The following is a 12,852-nucleotide window of genomic DNA, read 5'->3' as shown; positions in this document are numbered from 1 at the left end:
GATAACCCTTAAAAGTGTAGGTCTTTCCTTTAGAGAAATTGCAAAGAGCCAAGGTGTCAGGGAGTACAGTTTCCTACACCATCAAAAGGCACTTGGAAAGTGGAGGAAACTCTGACAGGAAGAGGTCTGGCAGACACAAAGCCAAAGCACAATCAGAAGACAAGTTTCTGAGGGTCAACAGCTTGTGAGATAGGCGGCTCACAGGACAGCAGCTTCAAGCACAGCTTAACACTGGTCGAAGTAAGGAAGTCTCGGTTTCAACTGTGAAGAGAAGACTTCGAGCTGCAGGTTTGACAGGTCGAGTGGCAGTAAGAAAGCCATTACTAAGATGGCAAAATAAGAAAAAGAGGCTTGCCTGGGCCATGAAACACCGCCAGTGGACTACTGAAAACTGGAAGAAGGTCTTATGGACCGATGAATCAAAACTTGAAATCTTCGGTTCATCACGCAGGGTTTTTGTACGCCGTCAAGTAGGCGAAAGGATGGTTCCTCAGTGTGTGACACCAACTGTCAAACATGGAGGAGGAAGCGTGATGATCTGGGGCTCTTTTGCTGGATCCAGAGTCGGCGACTTGCACAGAATGACTGGCATCCTGAACCAAAAGGGCAACCACAGCATTTTGCAGTGCCATGCAATACCCTCTGGTCTATGCCTAGTTGGTCAGGGGTTCATCCTACAGCAAGATAACAACCCAAAACATACCTCCAGGCTATGTCAGAACTACATTAGAAGAAGGAAACAAGACGATAGGCTTCAAATCATGGAATGGCCAGCACAGTCTCCAGACTCAAACTCCATCGAGTTGGTTTGGGATGAACTCGACAGAAAGGTGAAAGCAAAGAAACCTACAAGTGCAACACATTTGTGGGAACTTCTGCAACAGTGTTGGGAAGAACTTTCCGAACAATATTTGATTTCCATTGTAGAAAGAATGCCACGAGTATGTTTGGCTGTTATTTCTGCAAAAGGTGTCTACTTTGATGAGTCAAAATTTAGATTAAATTTCGTTCAACAAAACGATTCCATGATTTATTTTTTATCAGCAATTGTTTATTTGTTCTGTGCTTTAATTTCAGAGTACATTGAAACATTAAACTGCTTAAATTTCAGTAAAAACTGGAAAAAATTTGGGTGTTCTAAAACTTTTGACTGGTAGTGTAATGCCATGGCCCAGTAGAATGGCCCCCACATTGTCCAGATCTAATGCCACAAGACTTTTTCCTGTAGGGACACATGTAATCTATGATTTTATAGCAGGAGACAAAGTAGGATAGCAGAGCTGAAGGAAAGCATTCAGAAGGAATCTGCTGACATCAATCTTACCTCCTTAAGAAACGTTTAAAGAAACATACGTGCAATAATTATTTGTGTGCAAAATTAATGGGAATCCATTTGAACATTTATTCAACTAAAAGTGAAATGTTAATTTTTTTATTTTGGGTTCAGACTTCTGAGACACCCTAAATATATTTTTGTCTCCTGGAAAGTGTGTGGGGAGGAAAAAGAACAAGGTTCACACACCTGACAGGATGAGGGGGGATAAAGAAGGGACAAAATGAGCTCAGTAGCATGTTGGAAAACGTGTCTGTGACTTGAGGAGGAAGCTCATGTTCAAGTTTGTAGAAAGCAACACAGGATTTCAAATGACTGACCAAAAGTAAGGTTTGAATTGACAATGTTATATCAAGTTGTTTGCAAAGGTGCTAAATGTAAGAAATTATTTATTTTGTGAAATTGCTTTTTAAAATGGCATTCCAAACCTCGCAGGCACTGGCAGTTCAAACTGGTTTTCAGATTTTCATCACAATGTGCAATTATAGGGTGTGGGAGTGTGGTCGGGCAATTGGGTGAATGGGCGTGGATTTTATCACAAAAGTTGTCATGTTAAAGTCAGATGTGTTTTATCGTCACAAGGTGTCTGCGCCTTTGGCCAATGTGTAAATGCGATACACCCCATTGACTGATAGATATATCTAGAAGCAGTGGAGCTCAACCACACTGAGGTTTGATTTTGGGAGCAGGACAGATCTTTGTGAAGTCTGCCAAAGTACACAGGCTACCTTGCAATTGATTACACGGAACTTGTACACAGAGAGGAGGCCATTGACCAAACCATGCCTGTGCTCTATCCATGCCTCATGAATATAATCTATCAGTTTCTATAAATCATTTAATTTGAGGTTATGAGAACAGTGGGTCATAAGTCAACCATCATAATTGCTGTTCATAACACAGGATCATCTCCAAGATTAAAAAAAAATATATATATATATATATATATATATATATATATATATATATATATGTATGTATATATTTTAGGGATGCTGTGCATTATTGGGTGAGGGATAAACAAACTACATCAAATAAAATTTGTTCAAAATTCAATGACAGAAAACATTTGGGGAAGTTTGCAAATATTTGTAGCTCTTCTGCCAGCATTCAGCAATGCTTCATGAAATAATTTGTGAATTGACATCCATTACATGTTGTTTTGGATAAATATGAGGTTGCATTGAGAGCATCCTCTTTATTGCTTCTCTAAACCATTTTGGAGCTTATTTAATTATCAAAGTCCAGCTTTTAAGAGTGCGGGCTTTGTGGCTTTGTTTTGTTGTTTTTTTTTTTGTCAGTTGTCGTTGAGTTGTCAGCTTGGAAACCTGAACAGGAACAGAAATGTGAATGTGGAGGCAAAAGGACTGGGAACGAATCGCTTGGTGCTTACAAGTCTGAATCTTCAGGCCCTCAATGAACAGCTGAAGTTCATCACTTACACAAACAAGCTGTACCTGCCTGGAGTGGCCGAACGTGGTAATTTTCACTTTATTACTTCTACCACCGAAGGTGGACGGAGGTTATCTTTTCACTCCTGTCTTTGTTTGTCTATGAGCAGGATATCTCAAAAAGTTGCAGACTGATTTGGACAAAACTTGGTGGACAGGTTGTGTGTGTGTGCCAAGGAAGAAATGATTAAATTTCGGTGAAGATCCGGATCCGATGATTTAAAAAAAAAAAACTTCGAAGTGATTCTTCACCATTGAGAAATGGGACCAAAAACAATATATAGCACGATATTTCAGAGTTATGGATGGATTATGACAAAACTATGTGGATGAGTTGGGTATGTGACAAAAACAAGCTGATTAGATTTTGGTTAAGGTCTGGATGTAGATATAGCCTATCAGTGGGATACAAAATGTAAACTGTTCATCCTGGCAGAGGTATGCACTCCGAGTGCCGTTCCAGTTTGCAAATGTGATGCAATTTCCAAAATCAACATTTTTTTTTTTTTTTTTTTTTTTTTTAATGATCGAAGATTCACACTGTTTGTCACTGAAAAAAAAAATGCATAATATTGTTGCAGACCCGGGGTTGGTGGCGAAGACCACAAGGGGTGAGCTACCTCGGGTTCCCACCAGACTCTCCGGAATCGCAGGCCATCGCACACGAATAACTTTGTGACGCGGCGGATCGCGAATCGACCGTGAACGACATTTACTCAACCACATGACTTAGGGTCCTCTGTCGAATGAATACCATTTACCTAAAGGTCATGTGATCTAATTACCGGGGGACACGTCCTCGGTATGCACTTGCTCAACCGGATCACCTCACCAGATCAGATGCCGCTAAGTGTGACTGCGAAGCACGTACTGGCTTGGAAGCAGATCGTTGGGGGATAACGTCCTGGCTAAATTAGGGTGCGAACCATGCTGGACCAATGGAAGAAAAGACAAAAATGAGCTGGGAACATTTCTATACAAAGCATTTATTTACAATGGCAAGGAAAAGTATGTGGCACATTGAATAGGGTTTATTTGTATGGATTGCAGGGGATAGTAAGGAATTTGTGGGGTGCCGCAAAAGGCAAGCAATCTTACAAAAGAAGACACAGAGCAGAGTTATCCTGTTATAACTTCTCCAATGTTAATTTACACACACACACACACACACACACACACACACACACACACACACACACACACACACACACACACACACACACACACACACACACACACACACACACACACACACACACACACACACCTGACAACAATGCGTCAGGCATTGCATTCATTGAGGTACTGTGTATGCTGGCAAAATGGAAATAAGAATTGGGTTTTTTGGGGGGTTTTTTTCCCTATAATTTGGAGATAAAAAATTAGGGTGAAAATATCAGTTTGTGTGAAAGGGAAACCACACCCGAGGAAGATTAGATATAGCCCAGAGAGAAAGAAAGCAGATGAGGACAAACGGCCTCTCAATACCTGGTGCAGTCAACAGACAAATGCAACGCAGAATGCTTAGGGAGAGGGAGGTGGGAGGAATACTGGTGGTGTCTCAGGTGTGGGAGTGGGAGGTATGGTGTCGTGCAATGTGGGGGGGGAGGTGGGGTGGTGGTGTCGTGCCAGAGGAAACTGGGATTGCGAGTCAGTAATGATGCTCTGTGCATTCAAAGAATACGGGATAGAGAGGAGAATAGATGCGTGGAGCGAAAGATACCTCACCTAGCCATGTACAGGTCTGTTTGTGCAGCGTGTACCTCTGTGGGACACTCTGCCTGAGTGTTTCCACTTCAAGTTGTGGCGCGGTATCTCCTGCTTAAACACTTTGCCGGGACTCGTGGCAACGTGCGCTCCGCACTGCTCCATCTGGCCGCATGGGGGTGGTGGAACCCGGATCAGGCTCTCAAGAAGAAGTACGTCCTGGCAATCGCAGACCAATAACGAGACAATGAGCAAAGTGGTAGTGAAGAAGAGGCCACGAAGAAAAGAGAGCTAACAGCTCCTCGCTCCCCCTTTTATAAGCCCCGGGTGAAGGGTGGGGTGATGACCTAAAGTGACATGCTGTGACCCGAATCCTACTTCTCCATTTAGCCACAGCGGCACTAGCCATACCCTGCCAGGCTCCGGGATCGGAAATTGTCTCAGTTGCCCATCCACTTCGGCACGGGTCGAAGCTCCTGACTCAACATAGGGTATGCTCCCTGAGCCGGTACCCCGGCCCTGAATGTGCTCCCATGAGCGCAGTCTGAATGTCAAATAGCAACAGACTTTCCCTGCCACTCACGGCCCCCTGTCATGAGCCAAAATGTACACCCGGGCCCTGCACCAAACCAAAATAGGGGTGTTTTTATCTTTGCCGGTGGTCTTGGGGGGGAGGGGTGGACAGAGGAGAGATGCAAATTCTCTATGTAAATGTGTATCAGGTAGTGCCGCCTACAGGTGAGGTGTGGGAGGGTATTACAAGTCCCCACCTTTACAGTACAGTATTCCTATCCTCACGTTTTCCTGTGCTGTGAGGTGTTTTGAATTATCAGTAGTCTATGTTTTTGCATCATGCAAGTAACCCAGGTTATTTTTTACTTTTTGCCTGCCAATATACCACCAAAATAAAGGTATGCGTCAAAAGAACATGTTGCATGCTTTGAAGAAGATCGCCTGTTGGGCAGGTACTCTGCTGATATATGTATATATGTATATATGTATATGTATAAATGTATATGTATGTATACTAGCAAATACAACCAGTCGCTTCGCTGTCGAGAATACCAAGTGTGGGAGGAGGGAGGAGAGGGAGAAATGGAAGAAGGGTGGGGGGGTGGGGAGCGAGGAGGGGTGAAGAAGAGATGTAGTGGGGAGAGCTACGCCTCACCAATCGTCGCTATATACTCAGGGGGGGTGGGAGCGAGGAGGAGGAGGGAAGGGTGGAAATGGGAAGGGGGTTCTGGACTTTCATTTCATAGGTGGACTTGATTGGGGGGTGGGGTGGGGGAAGGAGGGACGGCTTCTCAATTTGTGTTTGACAGTTGGAATTGTGGAAAAGGGGGAGGGGGTGTACAGGATTGAAAGAGCACGTTAATACAAACACCCAAATGAGCACGTTGATTTTCTCCCAATACAAAACAGCACGTTGATACAGCATGTGGAGACCACCCAGAGATGTCCATGGGGGGTGGGGAGGGGATTTGGGAGGAAGTAAGTGTGAGGGGAGAGGGAGGATGGGAAGGGAAGGCAGTGCAAGTGGAAATGAAGGTGGCGTGAGGGGAGGGAAGGGCGATATCATCCAAACAGCAACATATTTTTAAACTGCCGGGTTCTTAATAAATCCAGATGGGAGCATTTAAAACCGATGCTGTCTACCTGGCAAAGGCCTGCATGCATGCTTGCACATGCAGCGATCTTTGCACTCCTCCGGTTGGTTCACTCTGAATCAGATTCGTACATGCTACACTCTGGGAAAGCCATTTTAAATTCAACAAGTCTGAAGATGACGATGGTTCACGAGCGGTATTTGACGATGTAGATTGTTTCAGAAGTCAAGGATGAGACAATGTGATAATGTTTGACCAAGTTATAAAAATGATCAACATTATGTGGTACGAGTGACAGGTTATTAGCTGCAAAATGTCAAAAACCCGGTTTCGTTCAACAACTTTCAAAATTTGACCTTTGCATAACCTTTAAAGGTCCCAAAACAATGTTATGGACATTAAAATAAGGAAACGATACGTGCTATAGCTTATTGGAGTTAGTTCGTCGAAGAAGGTCGAAAACCCAGTTCAATTCCCACAACTTTGAAAATTTGACCTTTGTGAACTTTAAAGGTCAAAGGTCAAGGATTATGTCCTTTGGTGCAAAACTTCCTCTGGAACATTCCAGGAACAATACAACGTCATATAGGCTATATGGCATTTCGCACTCCTTGGATTATCCATACTTTGATGAAATCAGCGTAAAAACAAACTTTAAGGGGGCGTCAGGGGCAAGGTGTTCGAGATAGAACAAAATGGTTTCAAGACTTTAGGTGGGGAATGACCTCAAGATTATGCATAAAAAATTGTCATCCTAGCTCTCAAAGTTTGGGCGGTCGTATGATTTTTATGTCAAAATTCGCAACTTTCTAAGTTCGTGACCTTGTGACCTTGACCTTGGGATGAAAATGAAAAATCGAGTTCCGTGGGGCTATGCAGGTGCCAATGGGCTAACCAAATACCGAAACCCCTGCCAGATTCGACAAACCCCTTGGAGAAGATAAATTTTTACGTCAAAGTTCGCAATTTTCTAAGTTCGTGACCTTGTGACCTTGACCTTGGGACGAAAATGAAAATTCACACACACACACACACACACACACACACACACACACACACACACACACACACACACACACACACACACACACACACACACACACACACACACACCTGCAGAGAGTTCCTTTACAAATCCAAATCTACCCATTTGTACCACGTCCGTGTGTGCTGTCTACATACCTCTACCTTGCAGCAACTACCGACTGCACCTCCAAATTAGGGCACCAACTGAGTACACAATACAGCCATCTACTGTTGAAGCAATTTCTAGCCACCTGAAGACAGAAAAACTTTAGTTCAATATAATACAAGCTGTTTATTCAGTAAAATAAGACACTCCTGTACACAAGAGGAAGGCCTCAGCCTGCTACATCGTTGCAAGCTGAAGACTTAATTCTACTGAGAATATTGGGTGTATTTACAGTTTTACCAGGGTGCGTCTAGGTATGTCTTTACAAGAAAGATTGGTGTGTAGCACTCGCTGACAGTCTCTCTAATGACCCCCCTGCTCGAGTACTGCTGCAATCACCGGAGTGATTCCTTTTCTGGCCTCTTCACGTATAGGATACTGTTTGATACTGGGTAGAGGTTTGGTTTTATCCACCATAATATGCACTGGCTCTGCATCTTTTATCCTTCCTACTTCATTTGGGTGTGTAGTCCACAATTCCTTGGGTACTTGTGCCACCAAGTCCTCTTTCTCCACCATAGATAACATTTCTCTACAGGGTAGCTTATTTATCCGCTCCAAAATGACCACAGAATCCGCTGGAGGCTGTTCCCACACGTACCCTTCGTTCCATTCCATGCGATACAAATTTTGACCCCGTACCTGACATACATATTGTCTTGACAATCGCGTGATCATCGGCTCGATCTCCTTCGCTCTGTCGCCTTTTGCGACAATTAATGTAATATGTGGCATTATATTCATGGGTTGGTACATCAAGTCACATTGTTGTTGTATAAATTTCACCTCCAATCCAATCTTACCCATCCAAAGATCAGCAGTTTTGATATTTAATTCCATACAGAGTGCATTTTGTACTCATTTGCATAATTCACATCCCCTCATTCAAACATCATGGTATGCTGTATAGTGTCGGGGTTTAACCCACCCTACCATATTTTTCCCCATATTTTCATCGTGAGGTTCCAACCATTGTTTTATATCGAATTGTTTTTTTAACTCTGCAGAATTCTGCTCAGTTATCTCTCAGACATTTCTATCAAAAATGAAATATTTTCCCCATTTATCTTCAGATTTAAAGTCCGTTTGTCTGGAGGGTCGCTGCTAATAGCAATGATGTGGAGGCTAACCCGCTCTCGTAGCGCTTTTCTTGCCGTTTCCTAATTTTTCCTCTTTTGAGAGCATGTTTGCTCCCTTTCAAAAGGACTGTATGATCGGGTCCACACGGGCCCGTTGTTATAACAGCATGAGCAATGATGTCCATTTATATATTATGTATGCAAATTTATGGGGCAATGATGAACAACTTCACAAGCTACATGACAGTCTTGGCACAACCACCTGGATGTCAATTCTGCTCATCAAAAGTGCTCCCCAACACCAGGCGACCCCTCCCCTCGAACATCCGTGCAGTCTCTGCGCCCGGTTCAGTTGCGCATGTATTATGTCCACAGCCCACAGCCGTTACACACAGAAAATGCTTTTTCACCATCAAATCGTTAAACTCATTCACGTTATCTCATTCAAACATGTCATGGTAACCATGATGATCAGATACCTTGACCCATAGTTCACAAAGTTGTCATACACACAGCTGGAACCACTTCTCTCCTGACGACCATCAGAAATGCAATGGCAAACCACCTTGTGCAATCCTTGCACTGAGGTATAAACTCCAGTATTGTCACAAGTTGCCATGGCTTTTGCATGACATCCTCATCTGCCAGCATTTGCTTACACACACATATGCTCATACATCCGTGTATCTGCCTGCAGTCATTCACATAATGAGCTGTACCTGCATGCTCAAACATGCGGTGCCCTCCGCCACATCTGCATGGTTGGCTCGATTTGTGTTGGCTTTTACCGTCAATTTTAAATCTTTCTCCTTTTGTGCTAATTAGCATGTGAGATACTCATTTCTCTGGAAATTTGATATGAATGCATTGGCTTCGACTTAAATAAGCTCCAATGTCCTTCAGCAGTAAACCGTTGCTCTGGCGCTCCACACGCAAGGCACCAAACATCCCGAGGTGTCCTACCAGGCAAGCAAGCCATCGCTGGCACACCGATCAACCACAAATTACTGCAAAAACAGATCATAACACAATGATGCAACCAATCATGCTGATACAACTCACCAATTGTTCTGCTCAAAGAATTGTCGTTTTTCTAAGTTGATCACAGTTAAGTGCACTTTGCGATCAACAAACAAAAATCGAACAATTCTTTCAGTTTTAATCCTGCAGCCAGTTTCTCAAGAGCAGTCGAGCAAATTCCTCCACTTCACAGCAGGGTATTTTCTTCAGTGTACGCAAGCAGCTGTGACTTGCATCTCTCCATTTATGATGTAGATTCATTTTTTTCTTTTCTCGGAACCAAACTAAAACTATATATTCTCTTTAAATAGTATCTTACAATTTCAACAATCTCTCCACTGCATCCAGCATGATGACTTCACCCGTTCATGCTAGATCTGAAGGTCAATTGTCTCAGCAACCTACTATGCATAGTCAGCCAGAAACTGTGCACCCTTGCTCCGCACTGGAGTTCCATGTAGATTTCATTTTAATTCTCTCACGCTTGTAACCACAATACAACTGCGTATGTGTTCGACACACACGTACCCACATACACTGAAACGTTGTACACAAATTATTTCAGAACATTGACTCAATATAAACACTTCACATGAAGTCGCTCTGGTTCCATACATGATGAATTAAATAATTCTGTTAATTCGTTACTGGGTTTCGCATCCTTTGTTCATTCATCAGACATGCTCTTTCAAGTTCCATCTCAGCTGATTTATTATCCTCAATTATTTTTCACATCTCCATCTCTTCTGTCTTGTATGGATTCCCGGAGTTAAAGGTTGCATTCACTTCCATACCTCCTCTATCGTTCTCGTTATTGGTGCTGTTATTTGAATATTTCCTCCCCATACTCCTGCAGAAGGAGGAGAGCTATCACCGGGAACATTTTCTGTATTTCTTTAAGGGTAGCTTGTGTGTCTTTAAATTCCCATTTATGCTCGCATCCTTCATCTTCTCTCTCTTAAGGCTCTCTTCGGACCACCTGCCACAGATTTTCCAATCAACTCGCTTTCGAGTCGTTTTGTTTGTTTGTTTTTCTCTCGATTAATTCCCTTCTCAAGTTTTCAATTCTGTCTCCGTGGAATCTCTGCTTTTCTGTTCACTCTGTCCACAACTTCACATCTTTTTGAAGTTCTCGACCCAAAAGGTCTCATTCATATTGTTGTGGCCATGGGTACCGAGACACCAGCTTGTCACACACAGCACCCCCCCCTCTCCCACATTGCACTACACCACACCTCCCACTCCCACACCTAAGACACAACCAGTATTCCTCTCACCAACCTCTTCCTAAGCGTTCTGGGTTGCGTTGGTCTGCCGACCGTGCCAGTTATTGAGAGGTCGTTTATCCTCACCTGCTGGTGAGTTGATCCAGTTTGAGCAAGTGTGTACTGAGGGTGTGTCCCCCAGTAATTGGATCACATGACATTTAGGTAAATGGTATTCAATAGATTGAGGACCCTCAGTTATGTGGTCGAGTTATTGGCATTTACAGTCGATTAGCGACCCACTGCCTCACAGTTATTCGTGTGCGATGGCCTGCGATTCCGGAGAATCTGGTGGGAACCTGAGGTTGTTCACCCCTCGTGGTTTTCTGCGTGAAGGGGTGCCGGCACTTTTGGGGCCCTGGGTCCGCAACAATATGGAGGAGGAAGTCTATGTCGGACAGAATTGTATGTTGTTTCTGAGAAGAAAGCAATACCTCTTTTTGGCAGGGGGAAACCCCCTTGTGTAGACCCCCTCAGACCCCAATGTCCTTTTTTATGCCATGAACAAAGTTTGGTTCATCATGGGTGATGAAGTATGTGGTCAAGTTTCATTGAAATTGTATGTGGTGTTTCTGAGAAGAAAGCAAATACCATTTTTTTTGGGGGGGGGAAGCAACCCCCATAGAGCCCCTTAGGGCCCTTTCTTTTTTTAATGCCCTGACCAAACTTTGGTACATACCTCATGATGAAGGTTGTGGTAAAGTTTCATCAAAATCGAATGTGTAGTTTCAGAGGAGAAGTTGCCAGTATTTTTGGATGGACGGATGGAAGGAGTGATGGACGGACGATGTGCCATCCCATAAGCTCCCCAGAACTATGTTGTAGGTGAGCTAAAATCCATAGGTATTTACTTTCTTCTCTGTTGCATATTTTGTGGGTCCTCCATGCCTACCAGTGATTTCCTGATTTTTCTTATCCAGCCACTACAAGGGAGAGCGGCATGGGATATCACCCCAACTTTTTTCATTTTCTGTTCTGAAAAATTGCTGGGAATAATGTTAATATCACCACATCCTATATTGAACTTTATTCAAATTGTAAACCTCAAAATATAGTTTCCATTAAAGTAAGAACATTAACCTGTAATCAATTGAATGGTTTCCTGACAACATGGATCATCAGCTGGGCACCATTCTTCCTCGAGTTTTTGATCCTTTCAGCCCAGAACATCTCCAAATTGCGGATCCACAACCTCGGTCATGGATCCACATCAGTAGATTACCTACATCATGAGATCCACAATCTCAGTTGCATCCAGGCAGGCAGTCAACCCATCAATGCAACGTCACTAATCAAGACTACTTGCTCGAGGATTTAATGTATTGTTGCGGATTCGCGCCCGCCGGCGTGCGAGCGGTCACGTAACTCGAATCGCGGCACGTCGCCCACCGGACGGACAATCCCGTCGTGACCCTCTCGGACTAACGCCGGGAACTAGTCACGGGTGGGCCTTTCGGCCTCACCACGATCGTGCCAATCGGCCCCCCGCGTGGGATAGGGTTGCTCGCCAAATTCGACCTACCGAAGTACCCACACGGAGGGTAGACCGGGCGATCGCACCTCGCCGCAGGTCGACTTCGGACACGGGCCACTTTAAGCGACCCGTTCCATACTATCGGGATAACCGAGCGGTGTTATTCGTCGGCCTCGACGGTTCGATTAATTATTGGGCGTTTTAGCCCACGACCAACCCTTTACGTGAAGCAAGATGGAGATTCAATGAAAGAAAAGACGAAGCGAAGCGGGAAAACAGTTCAACATGAAGCACATTTATTTCGCGATGAACGGAAAGCACACATATACAATTCCACCAAAAGCACATGTAAAAGAAGAAGACAATGCAATATTACACAAAAAGCAAATGCAACAATGCAGATCTAACCGACTACCGGGCACACGGCAACACTTATACAATTTTACTTCACAGACGGCGCCGCCAACACATATTCCCAAAGCAAAAGAAAAAGAAACACCCTCCAGGATGAGGGGGGTAGACAGGCCTGGGGCCGAGACTGGGTCGGGCCTACCTGTCTGATGATGAGACGCGAAGTGGCGGTGGTGCCTCAACTCCGCGGGCCTCGCGGACAGTGTCTGGTAGGGGGTGGGAAAGGGGCCCCCTTTGTCGCACTATCTCAGCGCGGGGGGAAACAGGAGGGGGTTGCTGATGCTCGGGGGAAGGAGGATATCGCCCTGTCTCG

At 44.2% G+C, this 12,852-nt stretch overlaps 1 protein-coding gene across 3 annotated transcripts in view; it reads left to right on the top strand.

The window, feature by feature from the left end:
- The window catches only part of LOC147028012 (beta-1,4 N-acetylgalactosaminyltransferase 1-like), an 83,182-nt gene that overhangs the window by 22,075 nt on the left and 48,255 nt on the right, over window positions 1-12,852 (top strand). For 2 of the 3 annotated variants that reach the window (XM_085877934.1, XM_085877932.1), the window contains exons 5-6: window positions 2,635-2,812; window positions 3,366-3,395. In XM_085877934.1, the coding sequence (XP_085734060.1) occupies window positions 2,635-2,812; window positions 3,366-3,395 (208 nt within the window). The remainder of the gene's footprint in view (window positions 1-2,634; window positions 2,813-3,365; window positions 3,396-12,852) is intronic. The other variant, XM_085877933.1, reaches the window with a different exon arrangement.

Source organism: Eptatretus burgeri, chromosome 4 (genome assembly GCF_056783735.1).
Source record: "Eptatretus burgeri isolate ZD-2024b chromosome 4, Ebu_testis_v1, whole genome shotgun sequence".
Taxonomy (NCBI): Eukaryota; Metazoa; Chordata; class Myxini; order Myxiniformes; family Myxinidae; genus Eptatretus; species Eptatretus burgeri.
This window is presented reverse-complemented; position numbering and strand designations above follow the sequence as displayed.